Here is an 18,022-nt window from a genome sequence, read left to right as displayed (position 1 = left end):
ACTTAATTTTACAATATAATTGATATTTGAGGAAATATAAAGAATTAATAGAATATCTGTATAATGTATATAATAGATATTTAAAAATATTTAATTTAGTAAAATATTAAATATTTATTATTTTTTGGTATTCAAATTTTAAAAAATATAAATATATTACATTTAAAAAATTAATAATATTTTATTTTAAATATTTATTTTTAACTCATATTAAATTAAATAAATAATTTATCATACATATTATACAAATACTCTATTAGTTGTTGGCGAAACTCTTGATATTTTGTGACAACGGAAACAAATTATTTCCACCGCAATGGAGTACCGACTCTCACCTAAAATTAACTTTTCGAGAAGCAATATACTGTTACCGTGACATAATAAAGAAAAAAACAATAAATAAAAGGATTGAATATAAGGAGGAATGAATAAATAGGGGATGATGGGAATCGAGTAGAGCCACAAGTGGATCGGAGAGGGAGAAGCAACAATGGAGGTGGCGGAGCTCTGGTGGTTGCTCTGCTTTCTCTGACTACTACTCTCTCTGTACTCTGCTGCTCTTAATTGAAATACACAACGAACCAAACTACTAACAGCGTACAGCGATAATAGGAATAGCACAAGAGAATGGCGGTGGAGTATACCTGCTGCGAATCAAAGTTCTTCATCAACATAGCGGTCATCGTGCTGCTCGTCTTGTTCGCGGGCTTGATGTCGGGCCTCACCTTGGGCCTCATGTCTCTCAGCCTCGTCGATCTCGAGGTCCTTGCCAAATCTGGCACTCCTCAGGATCGTATCCACGCAGGTACCTCTCTCTCTGATTTCAACGATTACGTGCAAACTAAACTTGCTTAGCTTTTCTGTTTACATACTTAGCTTTTTGTTATGTATCGGTATTCGTATTCATATTCTTCCCCGGTAAAAAATTGATTGATTATAGCTAGCTATATGTAGCACTGATGGTTCATGGTTCATCTAATTGGTTGGATAAACCGGGAACAAGATGAAACGAGTTAAGTGCAATTCGTGATCTGTAGTTTAGTTCTGGAATTATCCATTATTTTAGAGCTGTAAATAGGGGAAATCTTTTGAAAACGCGAGGGTTGTTTTGTTCAGATTTGTTAATGATATATTCTCTTACTTTATGAATCCTTTTGTTGTCACTGCAGAGAAGATATTGCCTGTTGTCAAAAATCAACATTTGTTGCTCTGTACTTTGCTGATTTGCAATGCTGCAGCCATGGAGGTACAACTCAAAATATTCCCGAATGGTTTTAATACATAAAAGACAAAATTGATTCTGATTTTTTTTAAATGTGTTTTTCCAGGCGCTTCCTATTTTTCTTGATAGTCTTGTTACTGCATGGGGTGCTATCCTGATTTCGGTGACGTTAATTCTTCTGTTTGGTGAGGTGAGAAACTCATGTACTTATTTGTGTTAATTGTTAAATAAATACACACACATGACATGTTTTAAAAAGACTGTTTCATCCTCCACCTTGTAGCTCAAGAACTATAATAAAGTTATGGAGGATGTGGTAAATTCCTCTTCCTCACGAGTTATTCATCATTCAAATCTTTTTTATTTTTTATTTCAGTCATGAGATAGAGTTAACGTTTGTAAATCTGACTTTCTACATTTTCAATCTTTGTTCTTCACTGAATCCTGTTCAATGTTGATTATTAATTATAATACCTTTGGATTTTCTGCATGTCTGGCAGATATTTGCCTAATATTATTATGTATATGCTAGCCTTGATATGCTTTGCATTGCATGTAAAAGTGCTCTGACATATGTCTTACTTGTGTGAAGATTATACCCCAATCTGTTTGTTCTCGGTATGGTTTAGCGATTGGCGCAACGGTGGCTCCCTTTGTCCGTGTGCTTGTATGGATCTGTTATCCAATTGCTTTTCCAATTAGCAAGGTGACATAAATTGAGCAAACTTTGAATTTATATATGAATGCTTCATTTCTGTAAGCAGGGGCCAAATTGAATTTATGTCCTCATACCGATATTCTGTTCATCCTTGGCTTTTTGGTGCATTTATATGGTTTTTCAGTTGTTGGACTTTTTGCTGGGCCATCGAAATGAAGCCCTTTTCCGCAGAGCCGAGTTAAAAACACTCGTAAATTTGCATGGTAATGAGGTCTGTATCAGAGCTATTTGTTGTTTTTTATTCATATAACGCCATCCATCTCTATTGTATAATCTTTTTATCAATTTGTTATAAAATTGCATAAAGTAGGTATCCTGCACTCATCCTGTTCTTTCATATGTATGCTGCACATATATCTACCTTCTTATATTTCAATTTAATTTTCCTGGATTGTTAATAAGGACAATCTTATATACTTACTCTTCTGGTTATGTGGAGTCCTTTGCTCCAAATATTCATGTTTCCACTTGTTTTTGTTGCTGTTCATTATTGGATTGCATTAGGCTGGAAAAGGTGGGGAACTAACGCATGATGAAACAACAATCATTGCTGGGGCACTTGAACTCAGCGAGAAGACAGCTAGCGATGCGATGACTCCTATATCTGACACATTTGCCATTGATATTAATTCCAAACTTGATAGGTAAGTTGTATTAAAAATTTAGATAAAGTCTAGTTTTTAATTTAGTACATATTTTATTCATCTAATTTAACACCAATTATTTGAGCAGGGAGCTGATGAACCTAATATTGGAGAGGGGGCACAGCAGAGTCCCGGTCTATTATGAGCAGCCTACAAATATTATTGGACTTATACTGGTGCCGATTTTCCTTCGTTATTATTCACCTTTACCATTTAACATTCTTGGAGTCATATTGAGTTCTATAAACTCTTGAATAAGTTTCATCATAGTTTTAAGTTACTTCCTGATAATGGAACTATATGTGAAAGTTCTACTTTAGGCTCTAGATGATAATGCCTTCCTTCGGCAAACTATTTGACCGGATAACATATACTCCTATAGCAGGTTTTCCCCTTGTTGGGCCTCAAAAATTTTATTGATTCGTTTATAGGCATAAGTGGCAGTTAGAGGCAGTGTTATGTCTGCTTGAGCACCAATGATGCGTCAACTGTATGCAATGCCTTGTTTCGGTCTCCATTTTGTTTTCTAAGAATTTGCTGCTTAATTTTAGGTCAAGAATTTATTGACAATTGATCCAGAAGAGGAAGCATCTGTGAAGAGTGTAACCATACGCAGGATTCCAAGGTATCTTATATATTTTCTTGTAGGTTTTATGGGGATAGGCACATTGGTTCCATATTCTTTAACCGAAAATTGATATTTAGAAATTACCTACATTCACAGGGTTCCAGAAAGTATGCCTCTCTATGATATATTGAATGAGTTTCAGAAGGGCCATAGCCACATGGCTGTTGTTGTAAGACGGTGTGACAAGACAAATCAGCCATCTTCCCAAAACTCTGCCAATGGTAAGAACAGGCTGTAACTTGTAATCAATATGTTTCCTTGCCAAAATTTTGTTTAGTTTCTCTCATAATAACTGAATGCTACAATGCTACGTATCTCATGTCTGTGAAATAGAGCCAGTGAAGGATGTGAAGGTGGATATTGATGGTGAAAAACCCCCACACGAGAAAAAGGTGAAACCCAAGATGCCACTCCATAAGTGGAAAAGCTTTCCAAATACAAACAAGTCGATTAAGGGATCTCGGAGCAAAAAATGGACAAAAAATATGTACTCGGATATTCTAGAGATAGATAATGGAAGTCCACTTCCAAAACTCCCCGAAGAAGAAGAAGCTGTTGGAGTAATTACGATGGAAGATGTTATTGAAGAACTACTACAGGTAAACTCTTGACATCTAGTCGAAGACAAGCTTTATTTACTCAAATCAAAATCTAGTAGGAAGCTGTTACTGACATTAATTTTTGTTTTGTAGGAGGAGATCTTCGATGAGACAGATCATCATTTTGAATTCTCATGACGATGGCTTTCACCAATTGTAGTTTAGTATCAGTGTTCATGTATTTGTAATTTGTTGTTAATTAGGTACTGCGGTTTAGAGTGAAAATGCTGCTGTTAGCAATGTGAGTATATATGTATGTAATATGAAAGTTCAAGATGTTATCGCTTTATCAAATGTAGGGACAAGAAGATATCGATGCTTTCAAACTTTTCTGTTACGAGATATACATCAATATCAATATATGTACATGTGTTGCAAGGACAAATGGGGCATGCCAGCAAATCACGTTTTGTTCTGAATTATTGACAGCTACTTATACTGATTGCAGATGTATTAAGTAATCATTATGGATAACCAGTTAGCTATTTGAGACGTTATGTGCTTAAGCTGAAAAGATGATCATATGTTAACTGCATGATGATTCATCTCACAACGAGGATGCATGTGTCGATGCTTTTTCTTCTTACGTATTCAACTAAACAAAACATTTTGCCCACGGTCGTGTTTGTTTAGCTTTTTTTCCCCTTTCCTTTTCGAGCCTGTCATATCACAGCTTCTACTGCACATGATACAACATTTTAAGATCAAATTTATCAACTTGTCTTTGAATTCGCAGTTAGTAAATTTATCATTTACATGTTGGGCTCAGAAACACGCTTTGTATAGTACGTTTGTATTCATACAAAGCATAGTCTTCGGATCATCCAAATTCAATGTTACAGGGCTTATAGCTAGGGTACATTAGTTATTAGTGATGATGTTTTTTCACTTCCTCTATTTTCTTATGCTTGGAGAGTTGGAAGTTGGAACTCTGTTTGGTGGGTCATACCCTTCTTATTCTCCTTATCAGAGCTGTTAGAACTTAGAACTTAGAAATGAGATCTTTTAGGCTTCTTTGTACTTTCTTACAAAAATATTGGTATGGACTTTATTAGAACAAACACTAGGCTCTCGAAAGGGGATGAGCGCACCCGCACACAATGATTTAATGAACACAACAATCAAAAGTAATGCAGTAGATTCTGGACTTAAAGGTGAGCGGACGACGGATACAACGTTAAATAATTCATAATTGTGTTGTTTGAGGACGGGCGGAAAATTTTGTAGATATTAACCAAATTTCGGTGTATCATAAGATTCAATAATTAAGTGATACACTGCAACAAATCAGATAGATAATAGGGATTTAACTCCTTTTAAATATACTTATAAAAGGAGAGGAGAAAAAGTAGCAAACTAAATTTTAAATTCTGAAACTCCACATCTTTAGGACAGTAGTTATAGGATTAGATATTATAAATAGGTAGGCTGGGAAAGCTAGTAGGCAGGAAATAAGTAGAGTGAAAATCTAGAGGGAGAGAATTGACCTCTCGAAAGTCAATTATTCTTGTTTTTCTTTCATTTAAATCTATAATATTATTCTGCCAGTGAGGTAATTATCACATCGATAATTCCTTCCTCTGTTCAGTTATTCTGTTCTTCCCTTCTACCCTTATCTTCTACACTCAATTCTGCCCTAACAGTAAGGATACTAGAGAAACCGTAACAATTGGTATCAGAGCCTGGTTGTCGGCGCCATGGAAAGGGCTACCTATAGGTTGGATTAAGGTGAATACCGAATACTGATAGACCGTAGCAAAGTGGCTACCGTTGGGTCAGTGTCGATAGAGTGAAGCCGCCATGGGGAAGTTTTAACATGGTTTGAATGGTGGGAGTCTCAATCCACCTTCCCTTCATGGATTCGTTTCAAACAAGATTTGCTCAAACGATTTGAGCTTGGTGCAGATGCGAATCCTCTTGCGCCATTATTGCAGGTGAGACAGCATGGGTCGGTTATGGAGTATCGGAGAGACTTTGAGATAGCGGCTAGGGCACATAGACATTTGGGGGGAGATACCTTGTTGTGCATGTTCCATGAAGGACTCAAACCGTCGATCAAAGCGGAGATGAGAGTTGCCGAGTTTGAAAGCCTCCAGGCCCTGATGGATAGGGCCATGATGTTAGAGTCGAGGAATGAAGCGTGGCGTACAGAAGGAACGCACCCAGGAGGAAGACGAAATGAAAATACTAACCGTTTGAGCTGGAGCGGTGCCAGATCCAATAATTGGGCTCAGCACACTTCACAATCTCCTTCTATAACTAAACAGCCCACATCCATCCCTCATAGTAAAACAGAATCCAATACTTCCTCGGCCCCTTCCACCACTAATATCACAAAGCCTTCATCACGATGGATTTCAAATGAGGAATGGAGTGAGCGACAGCACAAAGGTCTCTGTTTCCGCTGCGGGGACAAGTGGAATCCTGGCCACGCATGCAAGTTCAGACATCAACAACTCATTCTCCTGGGGGAGGAGGATGAACAACCCGAGGATTGTTGCGAAGATTTGGCCTCGGACGAACCTGTCGTAACCATTAACAGTCTTTCTCTTCGTCTCTCTTCTCTAAGTTATTGGGGACTTACATCACACCAAACTTTGAAGGTACGAGCTACTATAAACGGTGTTGGGGTGGTCGTGTTGGTTGACCCAGGGGCTGAGGCGAATTTTATTTCATCTTCTCTTGTCTCCATACTGGGTTTGCCATTGGTACACCTGCCTCCTTTCCGAATTGAGGTTGGAAATGGAGCAATAGAGCATGGGTTAGGTGGCTGTGAAAAAGTGGAATTATTGGTACAAGGAATTTCTATTGTGGAGGACTTCTTGGTGATGGAATTGGGACGTTCTGAAGTCGTTTTGGGTGCGGGGTGGATTGCTAGTTTGGGCAAATTTGAAGGGGATTATAACGCCTTATCCTTAAGCTGGATGTTGAATAGGAAGAAGGTGACTTTGCATGGTGATCCCTCTTTAGGGAGAAGTCGAACTAGTGCAAAAGTGACTTTAAATGCCCTGAGAAATAATGAAGAGGGCTTTCTCGTAACCCCTGTGTTCATTGCCGATTCTACAGAAGTCCAACTATCTGTTTCGTCAGCAACTTTGGCAATTTTGCAGCAATTTGAGGATGTCTTTCAGTCCCCATATGGTCTTCCTCCACAAAGAACACATGATCATGCTATAGTACTAAAAGACAGTGCAGAGATCCCAAACATTAGACCTTACAGATATCCACATTATCAGAAGGCAGAAATGGAAAAAATAATTGATGAAATGTTGCAGATTAGGATTATTCGGCCCAGCACAAGTCCCTTCTCGAGCCCGGTAATTTTGGTAAAGAAAAAGGATGGTGGGTGGAGGTTTTGCGTCGACTATAGGGCCCTCAATAAGATCACGGTGCCGGACAAATTTCCTATTCCTATTATAGAGGAGCTATTGGATGAGCTCGATGGTGCAACAGTGTTTTCCAAATTGGATCTCAAATCCGGATATCATCAAATTCGAATGAAGGAGGAGGATATTCATAAGACAGCTTTTCGCACCCACGACGACCATTACGAATTCCTTGTAAAGCCTTTTGGCCTCACAAACGCTCCATCCACTTTTCAAGCCCTCATGAACACTGTACTTCGTCCGTTCCTCAGAAAATTTGCTTTAGTTTTCTTCGATGACATCCTTATTTATAGCAAGGATCTCATTAGCCACAGAGGTCATTTGCAGAATATTTTTGAGGTACTGAGGCAGCACAGTTTATTGGTAAATAAAAAGAAGTGCTGTTTTGAAGCAACGAGTATTGAGTACCTTGGCCACGTTATTTCTACCGAAGGGGTGGCGGCTGATCCTAAGAAACTCAGAGATATGCTTGACTGGCCTCCACCAAAAGATATTCGCAGCTTGCGGGGTTTCTTGGGCTTAACCGGATATTATCGCCGCTTTGTAAAAGGGTATGGTACTATTGCTGCTCCTCTCACCCAACGTCTCAAAAAGGACTCTTTTAATTGGGGTAAGGATGCTGAATCTGCTTTTCAAAAGCTCAAAACAGCTATGGTTTCCGTTCCGGTTTTAGCCGTTCCATTCTTTTCTAAACCTTTCCAGCTGGAAACCGATGCATCCGGAAAGGGAGTGGGTGCTGTCTTGATGCAGGAGGGTCGGCCAATTGCTTTTATGAGCCAAAAACTCTCGAAAACAGCCCAGCAGAAATCTGTCTACGAAAGAGAGTTGATGGCAATTATTCTAGCTGTTCAAAAGTGGAAACACTATCTCATGGGACAGCAGTTCACAGTTTTTACTGATCAACAGTCCTTGAAGTTTTTATTAGATCAGCGTGTAGCAGACGAAGGCCAGCAGAAATGGTTATCCAAGTTACTGGGATACAATTTTGACATTAAATATAAGGCAGGGACAGAAAACAGGGTGGCTGATGCCCTTTCTAGGAAATTTCATTTCTCCTCCCTGTCTTTTTCCGGCAGCAGAATGGGATGATATAGAGGCTGAAGTATTGGCTGATGAGAAATTAAATGGGATTATGCAGAAGTTGTTAGTGGGGGAAGAAACTACACCCAGTTTTGCATTAATAAATGGAAAACTCAAATATAAAGGGAGGTTAGTGCTTGCAAAAACCTCTAAATGGATTCCAAAAATTCTGTTGGAATTTCATAGCTCCAAGCTGGGAGGCCATTCGGGCTTCTTTAGAACTTACAAGAGGATTTCTGCTATCCTTTATTGGGAGGGTATGAAGGCAGCAGTGATGAACTTTATTAAAGGCTGTGAAATTTGTCAGCAGAACAAGCATTCTACCTTGCAACCTGCTGGTCTCCTACAACCGCTGCCAATTCCTTCCAATGTATGGGTTGACATCTCAATGGATTTCATAGGGGAATTACCCAAAGCCAATGGGATGGATACAATATTTGTGGTGGTGGACCACATGACTAAATATGCTCGTTTCTTCCCACTTTCACATCCCTTTACGGCAAAGGATGTTGCTGTTTTGTTCATTAAGGAAGTGGTACGCCTCCATGGTTTTCCATCATCAATTGTCGAATTTTGGTACCACATGACTAAACAATGGCCCGCTTGGCTTTCTTGGGCAGAATTTTGGTATAATACCTCATACCATGGCTCTATTCGGATGACACCTTTTCGAGCTTTATATGGCAGGGAACCTCCAGCTTTATTACGAGGAGGGATGGAATCTTCAGTAGAAGAAGTAAGGGTCTTATTGGAGGAACGAAATCAGATGCTAGATGAAATCCAATTTCAGCTTAATAGGGCTCAGAACAGAATGAGACAAAGTGCAGACAAGAAACGACGTGATGTGTCTTTTGAAGTAGGAGACTTTGTGTATCTCAAACTTCAGCTATATAGGATGAAATCTTTGGCAGCCAGATCAAATTAGAAGTTAGGTGCAAGATTTTATGGTCCTTTTGAGGTGCTAGAACGGATTGGAGTAGTGGCCTACAGGCTGAAATTACCTGACACAGCAAGAATACACCTTGTTTTTCATATTTCCCAGTTGAAGAAAAGTGTTGGACCTTCCTTACATCCTCAACCATTACCCGAAACACTCACTGAAGAAGGGGAATTGCTGGTAGAACCTGAACAAGCCATTGACAGCCGCTACAACAATCAGGGAGAGCTTGAGGTCCTTATCAAATGGAAAGAACTGCCAGATTTCGAGAATACTTGGGAATCAGCAGCAACATTACAGACAATATTTCCCTCTTTCCACCTTGAGGACAAGGTGGCTCTTCATGGGGGGGGGGGTATTGCAACAAATCAGAGAGATAATAGGGATTTAACTCCTTTTAAATATACTTATAAAAGGAGAGGAGAAAAAGTAGCAAACTAAATTTTAAATTCTGAAACTCCACATCTTTAGGACAGTAGTTATAGGATTAGATATTATAAATAGGTAGGCTGGAAAAGCTAGTAGGCAGGAAATAAGTGGAGTGAAAATCTAGAGGGAGAGAATTGACCTCTCGAAAGTCAATTATTCTTGTTTTTCTTTCATTTAAATTTATAATATTATTCTGCTAGTGAGGTAATTATCACATCGATAATTCCTTCCTCTGTTCAGTTATTCTGTTCTTCCCTTCTACCCTTATCTTCTACACTCAATTCTGCCCTAACAGTAAGGATACTAGAGAAACCGTAACAATTGGTATCAGAGCCTGGTTGTCGGCGCCATGGAAAGGGCTACCTATAGGCTGGATTAAGGTGAATACCGAATACTGATAGACCGTAGCAAAGTGGCTACCGTTGGGTCAGTGTCGATAGAGTGAAGCCGCCATGGGGAAGCTTTAACATGGTTTGAATGGTGGGAGTCTCAATCCACCTTCCCTTCATGGATTCAAATTTAATTTAATTTTTGTGTGTGTTCAATATGTAATTTAGATCTACAATGACAATAATTTCGATGTGTTAATACATAATTTTAAATATGTTTATGTTGTTTATTTAATTTTAAATGTGTTTTTGACATGAGTTTTGAATATTTTGAATAAAAAAATAATTGAAGTGAGTTTAATTAATTTTAAAAACTTTACCGATTTTTTAAAAATTAGTACACAAAAAGTTGTTACAAATTTTATCAAAAAACTAATATATTACAAATAGTTACAAATTTTACGGTGATAAATATTAAAAATAATAAAAATAATTTTTTAAAAATAAAAAATATGATTAATTAAAAAATTAAAATAATAAAATATTAAATTTTAAAACTGAATAAATGCTGAATTACAAGTAGCATTTTTCTTTCTGTAATTATGTTAATAAGTGCTTGTTTTATTTCTCAAAAGAAGTATCTAAATAACAATTCATTTACATCTAAATCGACATCAATAAATCAATTTTAGTGGGTCGGTAGTTTAAATTCTATTTTGTATATACAACAATCTATTAACTAAAAATTTAATAAAAAATTTAAAAAAATTAGATATTAACTAATTTACTATATTAGAATAACTTATGTAAATTATGGGGCCCTCGAAAAATTAACTTTACGATAATAATATTCGCCGGTAGCATGTCTCCAAATTTACATAATGGCTTTATTATGATTCTTATATTCTTATATATTTACTTTGAAAAACTGATATTGTTTTTAATTGGTAAATGATGATACAATAAAAATAAAAAAAAGTATATACTCTAATAGAATTGATGATAAAATTGCAGGAGTTTGTCCTTCCCAATAATCCATAGTTCTTAAGAATTAATACTAGATCATGTTTTTATGTGAACTAGTATATGTTCTCGTGTCTTACACGGGATAATACATAAAATTATATAAATTTTTTATTAAATTTAAATAAAAAATATACATAGTAATTATTATTATAAATATTTTATAATTTAAAAAATATAAAAAATAATTAATATTTATTTTAATCAATTTAAATTTATTGAATGGTCATCTCATTGGCCCGCTTAAACAAGTATTTAGAGTTTGAATTTCGTCTTGTGTGTATCACAATCCATTAGTTAGCGACAGACCCTTAATAAATAGAGCATCAATATGTGGTGGATTAATTTTCGACTTGCCAAGTTAGGAAATCCATAGAAAAAAATTGTATTTGTCTTTAAAATAGATTTATTTTTTATTAATAAAAATACTTATTTATTTTTGTCTTTGTTAAAATTTACTTGGGACAATTTTATTTATTGCTATCGTATTCATTCTTGAAATCAAAATAATATGATCAATATTATTACTTGTTAAAACTTTACATTTTATGAAATAATTTTTAAATTTTCAAATTTCATAAACTTATGTCATTACAAAAGTTATTAGATCGATTAATATTTTTTGGTAATATGGTGTATCGAAACACCATTCTTGAGTATTAGTTAGTGTGAAAAGAAACCGATAGCAACTTTTGTTATTCAATATATAATTTATTCTATTGAAAAATAAATTAATATGGTAATGAAGACTCAAGGCGTGAGAAACTCACTTTCCATCCCTCATTCCTATTAAAAAAAATGTCCTCGTTCTTTCTCCATCATTGCAAGTTCCTGTTTAATCACTCCTTAGAGAACATATATCTCTTCGGGTATCTACGAATAGTCTTTGGAAATTTTTAAAAAAATTAACACAAAAGGACATAATATAATAAATCATAAAATAATCAATTCAATATAATTCAACACAATTTATAACATATTCCTTATGAAAAATAACATTTCAAAAGGAGAAAATATAAAAAAATAATCCAACATAATAATATAACATAATTTTTTAGGACCATACTGAGCGACATAGTGACGGACTTGATGAGAGGTAGAGAAAGTGAGTTAGAGAGAGAGAGGATCAAGGCTGAGAATGAGGCTGGAAGAAAAAGAAAAAATTCGAATTGGAGGCAAAAATTAGGATTACTAAATTCAAGAAATGGATTTACGTATATATAAATTAGGATAAATTAATAATTTTATATTCGCGTATATTTAATAAGTTTCATGAGACGGGTACTTATGTCCGTTCCCCTATTAGGAGTGGCAAACGGAAAAGTCCGTCATGTCTCGTCAAAAGCCCGCCCCGCCTAGTAAGACGGTCCTGAATTTTTCCCCTGCCCGCCTAATGGTAGGCTGGCGGGATCTCTTTTTTTTTTATAAGGCATTAAATATTAAACAATATATATAATTTCACAACAATTTCAATAAATTTATAATTTCTAAAAACATAAAAAATTATAGTTTTTAAATTCATGTACATTAACGTCTTTATAATTATAAATGTGTAATAAATATTTTTTTTGAACAAAATAATAAACCAGCATTGTTCAAAGTAAAACAAATATTATCCAAAATATAACTTAAAACTTCTTTAATTATCATCTTCATCATTTTGTAGATCAATAACATCATAGAAATTTGTAAAAAAATGACTCTACCAAAATAAAAATTTGGCTCAGTGGGAAAGCCTGCCCCGCCCCGCCGAAGCCCGCCAAATCCTGTGGATTAGGCGGTGCAGGGTAGGCGGGATTTTTAAGTTTGGTGGCCATAAATTTCTGGCCCAACCCGCATTTTTTAGCGGGTTATACGACCAGCTCGACAGATTTCGACTCGTTTGTCACCCCTAGTCCCATTCATTTTCACATGGCAGGTCGTGAGGATTTCAGGAGTTCCCATCTAGCTCCAAAACGCGAGCAATTCCAGCAAATACATGTTTCGGCTGTTTTTGTGATCATCCTTATTGCTAGCATTCATTGGTTCGTGACGTGGAGCTATTCTAGCCACTCAATAAATTCTTAGATAATCAAAGTTTAGGTTATCTCATTTTTATAAGGTTAGATGTATTCTTGTTATAATAATATTAATAAAAGATAAATGGATAAACACTAAACTATTGTTTGGATATAAGATAAAAAATAAGAGGAAAGAAAATGGAAAGAAAAGTATTTTTTTGTGTGCTGTTTAGATGAAAAAAAATGAATGAAAAGAAAATAGAGGAAAAAATTTCTTTTGCTTAAATGGAAGGAAAAGTAAGAAGAGAAAAAATTATAATAGAGAAAAATTATATTAATGTTTTTATATATTATATATAAATTATATTTTAAATGGTAACTCTGTATTTTTATCCATGTTTACACTTTTGAATCAGTTTTCTTGGCAACTTCGAAGAAAAAATTTACGTGAGTTTTATATACACTTTTATATTTTTCATTCAATTTCTTTGTTGAACCAAATAATGAAAAATTGATTTTTCCATCTATTTTCTTCCCCAGCATGTTATTTCTCTACAAATTCTTCTAATCTAAACAATACATAAATATGTCACATTTTTTATATATATAACAATAATTAATATCACATATTAGGCTAATTTATATTGATAAATCAAAGTCACCCTAAAATTACCTGAATCCCCTAAATCCAATAACGTTGCCTAGTTGTCTCTATTTAAATCGAATTTAATGAATTCGAATTAGGATAATAAGTAATAAATATAATTTATATTTAATAATTTACCTCTAACTTATGGTAAAAATATAAGATATGATGCAAAAAAAAAAAACTAAAGCGTTATAAATTTTTTACTAACAATTTTTTTTTAATTTTTAGACACGTATCTATCTTTTTAAATTATACATTTTGATTTATATAAATTAATGATAATTAAATGTAAAAAAATACTAATTAATAAAGGAATAAAATTTAAGATAAACATGTCCTGAACAAATTGAAAAAAAAGACTTTTAATTATGATCATTAATTATAATTACATATATTTACTTCAAGATTTATACTTCGAAAACACAGTATATTAATATTTTGTATTTTTATTTTTAAATTTTATACTATCACAAATATTAGTTACTCTTCAATAATGACAATACTTTTAAAAAAATAAACATAACTAAATTATCTTAGAATTATATAATAATTTTTAACATAACAAAAAAATATACAATTACCTAAAATATAATATTTGTGTAGTAATTGAAATTTAATTGTCAATATAAAGTAATATATAATATCATTTCATAATCAAATAAGTATTTAATCGAAGAATTTAATATTTATATAATAATATGACAAAATAAATTAAAGTTTGAGTTTAATCATAACAAGCGTTCAAGTTTAAATTTTTATAAATTAATTTATTTGTGTTAAAGTGAATTGCGCAATAAAAAATTCATAAAAATTTCATATATTGAAGTAGACAATAATTTATTTGTAAATACAAAAGGTGTATTGAATAAGTAAGAAATTATTTTATTTTAATTTGGTCCATAATTCACATGATTTGAATTTAGCTTAATATATATGATTTGATTTGATTTGATTTAATTATTAGTTGAAAATATCTCAATTGCCTATTTTATTCATAGATTTATTATTTTAATGACTAATAAATTAATCAAATTAATTAATTAGTACACATAATAAATTTGGGTTAATAAATTTTAAAAAATAAATTAAAAATACTAACAGAATATTAAAATAAATAAATTAGAAAATACTACCAAATCAAATTGATATAAATTACAATAAATTATATAATATTTAAATATTTAATCAAATTAATTAGTTGATATAGTTAATTTATCGTAATAACTTATAGTTAATGAGTTAAAAGAAATAAATCGAAAAACATTCTCAAAAGCATGCTACGTCAGGTTCATCATTAAGTACAAAAATTTGATTTTTATATAATAGAATAGATAAATTTAAATGCATAATATTATTCTTATTAAAATTATCTAATTATATTTATGCAACTTAAACTTTTAGAGAAGATTATTAATGACATCTTATTGGTCAAAAAATTTATTAATGACTCTAGAGTTTAGATAACTTGATGTGAATTTTTTTATATTTTACATTAACTTTAAATAAAAAAAATTAGTTCTGACATATAATTGAAAACTTAAAATGCAATTAATAAAAAATTTTATCTATAATTATTAATAAGATATAATCTAGATATAATGAGAAATAAATCATATAAATAGAGATTTTGTATAATAGGTAGAGTTAAATTAATAATGAGAAATAATAATAATATATTTGTCTAACTTAATTTAATTTTCTCGTAGACAATTCCTAATATATTTTATATTCATCTACATTAAAAAAAAAAGAAAGAAATAAAGGATATATAATCTTTAACGCGGTGCTCTTTTAGGTATTTAGAAATCTGGAAAAAAAAGCCTTAAAAAACCAAATAGCTACCTAACTTTTCTTGCCCTCAATTCTATGATCTCACTCCCAAAACTCCAGGAGAGTAGAATATTGCTTGACTTGCTTTCGAATGCAATAGAGAAGAATATGCAACTTCCATCTCGTCGCTGTTATTCTACCTGTCCAGTCACTACTGTTGTCGTGTCTGCTCTGTCGCCGTGTGCGTTGCTATGCGTCATCTAATTTAATAAATTTAATTAGAATAAATAATAAATTATTTATTTTATTTTAGATTTCATAAATGAAAAAAAAACCAATTCACTGATATAATGAATTACAATTAACGTAGTCTAATTAATTAAGTAATATAAATTTTAATAAATTATATTAATATTTAAATATCCAATCAAATCAATTAGTTAATATAATTAAGTCATTGTAATAAATTGTATTTAATGAGTTAAAATAATTAAATCGAGAAACACTCTCTGGAGCATGCTACGTCAGTTCCATCATTAAGTGCAGAAACTCAATATTTATATAATAGAATAAATAAGTAAGTAAGTATTTGCACTATTATATTTATTGTTCTACATGATGACTTAAGATATTTGTCTTGTATGTTAAATAATATAAATAATATTTTGTATCTTATATTCATTAAATATTGATATTAAGATGAGAAAATTATGTAATAAATTTTATAAATAGTAATTGTTATGATGGGTAACCGGAGATTGATGGGTTGAATGACGTTGGTTGGTCCAAATGTGTGAAGGAGGAGGATTCCGAATGAGTATGCAACTCGGGAGACTCCGTCCGACTTGTTTGTACGAGGAGATGGGGGTGGTACCTGCAAAGACACTCCGATGCCTAAGTTAGCAAGGGTGTGAGCAGGTCTAGAGAGTATTGGGCTTAGAGATACCTGAGGGGTGTCAGTGTATTTATAGTGGTGAGCCAATAACCACCGTTGGAGTAGTGCCATATCTTTAGGGTGTTAACCGTCTCATTATCTTAGGGAGGTTAAGATATGGCTTGATGAAGCGGTTAGAGAGATTTTAGGGGCGGTTACTCATTTGAATGAGTGTTTATCTGCCAGCTAATCTCGTGCCCGACTTCTTTAGGAGAAATCGTAGTCAACACCGACTTCTTAACACGAAGGTCGGTGCTCAGCAAGGCTCAATCCTCTGGACTAAGCCTTTCGTTTGGACCTGGGCCTTTATTATTGGGCCAGGGTATGAACAGTGCCCCTGCTCGAGCCCAAGATCTCTTTAAGGCTTGGGTTCGAGTATTTAACTCGGGTTCGTAGCCGACTTTCTTGGAGGAGACGCGGGTTTTTAAACCGACGTGATTTTCGCGACCTTTTGTTTCTGACAGTTACGTCTATTCAAGCGTCGTGTCCGTTAGGGATGCACTTAGGGATTGATGGCTTTGGTAACGGTGCACTCTCATTAATGACTGCTCCGTTTTTACCATTATGCCCCTCAGCATGTTTATAAATATTTTCCTTCTCTTTCATTTTTCCGTTTCTGCAATCTTTCAAATTTCTTCTTTTTTCGTTCGTGCTGCGTTCTTGCGTTTGGAGACTTCTGCTTCTTCCAACCTTCACTTTTGGATAAAGGTTAGCTTTTCTTCTTTCATGACATGCTTTGTGTTTGCATGCTTTTATTTTGTAGGTAGATAGGTTGGTTTGTAGATTTTGGCTTCGTATCTCCTCCCTTTAGAGACCGTGTTTTTTATTTTTCTTTTCTTTTTCTTTTGTAGGTTTTTGTCACCCTTTATAAGAAAAAAGAAATGGCTTCCGTAGATGTTCTTTCTCAATGGGTTGATGTCACGGTCCTAGGGGAGGAACCCTTGGTCGATGTTGAGTTTATTACTCATCTTCGTACTCACCACCAGATTTGTACTTCGGAGGAGGACGAGCCAAAGTATGAGTTGGTAGTCCCAGGTCCGGAAGACCGGGTTTGTTTTGGGAGGGCCAATGAGGCGGCCCCTCATTTTTTCTTTATGTATGAATGTATGATCACCCGTTTGGGTGTTTTTCTTCCTTTTTCGGATTTTGAGATGTCTGTTTTGCACCACTGTCGAGTTGTCCCTACCCAACTTCACCCCAATTCCTGGGGTTTTCTGAAAATTTATCAATTTATTAGTCACGCTTTGGACTTTCCGACCTCTTTGAGGATTTTCTTCTTTCTCTTTCACATGACTAAGCCTTTTAGTGGGCTAAATAACAAGCAGCAATGGGTGTCTTTCCGAGCCATACAAGGTCGGAGAATTTTCACCCTCTTTGACGAATCTTTCCATGACTTCAAAAATTATTTTTTCAAAGTGCAAGCCGTAGAGGGTCACCACCCCTTTTTCCTGGATGAGAATTCTTCCCCTCGCTTTCCCCTCTATTGGTTGGAGGCCTCCCCTTGTGAGAAGTACGGTCTAGACGACCTGGACGAGGTGGAGGCGGCCATTGTGGGGTTTTTCCGAGAAGTGTGGGGGAGGGCCCCATACTTGGACACTAGGAAATTCCTCCAGGGATCACCGACCTTTGTTCGGTCGCAACTAGGTAGTATATGCATTTCTTATTTCTGACTTG

The 18,022-nt window shown here is 34.3% G+C and overlaps 2 protein-coding genes across 2 annotated transcripts; both read left to right on the top strand.

Annotated features, from left to right (window-relative positions):
- Window positions 1-274: 274 nt before the first annotated feature.
- Window positions 275-4,196, top strand: LOC112791343 (DUF21 domain-containing protein At2g14520). The gene is made up of 11 exons (XM_025834139.2): window positions 275-805; window positions 1,170-1,246; window positions 1,329-1,412; window positions 1,815-1,928; window positions 2,065-2,151; window positions 2,445-2,584; window positions 2,673-2,760; window positions 3,136-3,209; window positions 3,309-3,433; window positions 3,546-3,811; window positions 3,905-4,196. The coding sequence occupies exons 1-11, from the start codon at window positions 628-630 to the stop codon at window positions 3,947-3,949; spliced, it is 1,278 nt and encodes a 425-aa protein (XP_025689924.1). The 5' UTR covers window positions 275-627; the 3' UTR covers window positions 3,950-4,196.
- Window positions 4,197-8,536: 4,340 nt separating this feature from the next.
- LOC140183583 (uncharacterized) lies at window positions 8,537-9,202 on the top strand. The gene has a single exon (XM_072232041.1). The coding sequence runs from the start codon at window positions 8,537-8,539 to the stop codon at window positions 9,200-9,202; it is 666 nt and encodes a 221-aa protein (XP_072088142.1).
- Window positions 9,203-18,022: the final 8,820 nt, after the last annotated feature.

The sequence above is a fragment of the Arachis hypogaea genome, chromosome 3, assembly GCF_003086295.3.
Source record: "Arachis hypogaea cultivar Tifrunner chromosome 3, arahy.Tifrunner.gnm2.J5K5, whole genome shotgun sequence".
NCBI classification, from domain to species: domain Eukaryota; kingdom Viridiplantae; phylum Streptophyta; class Magnoliopsida; order Fabales; family Fabaceae; genus Arachis; species Arachis hypogaea.
This window is presented reverse-complemented; position numbering and strand designations above follow the sequence as displayed.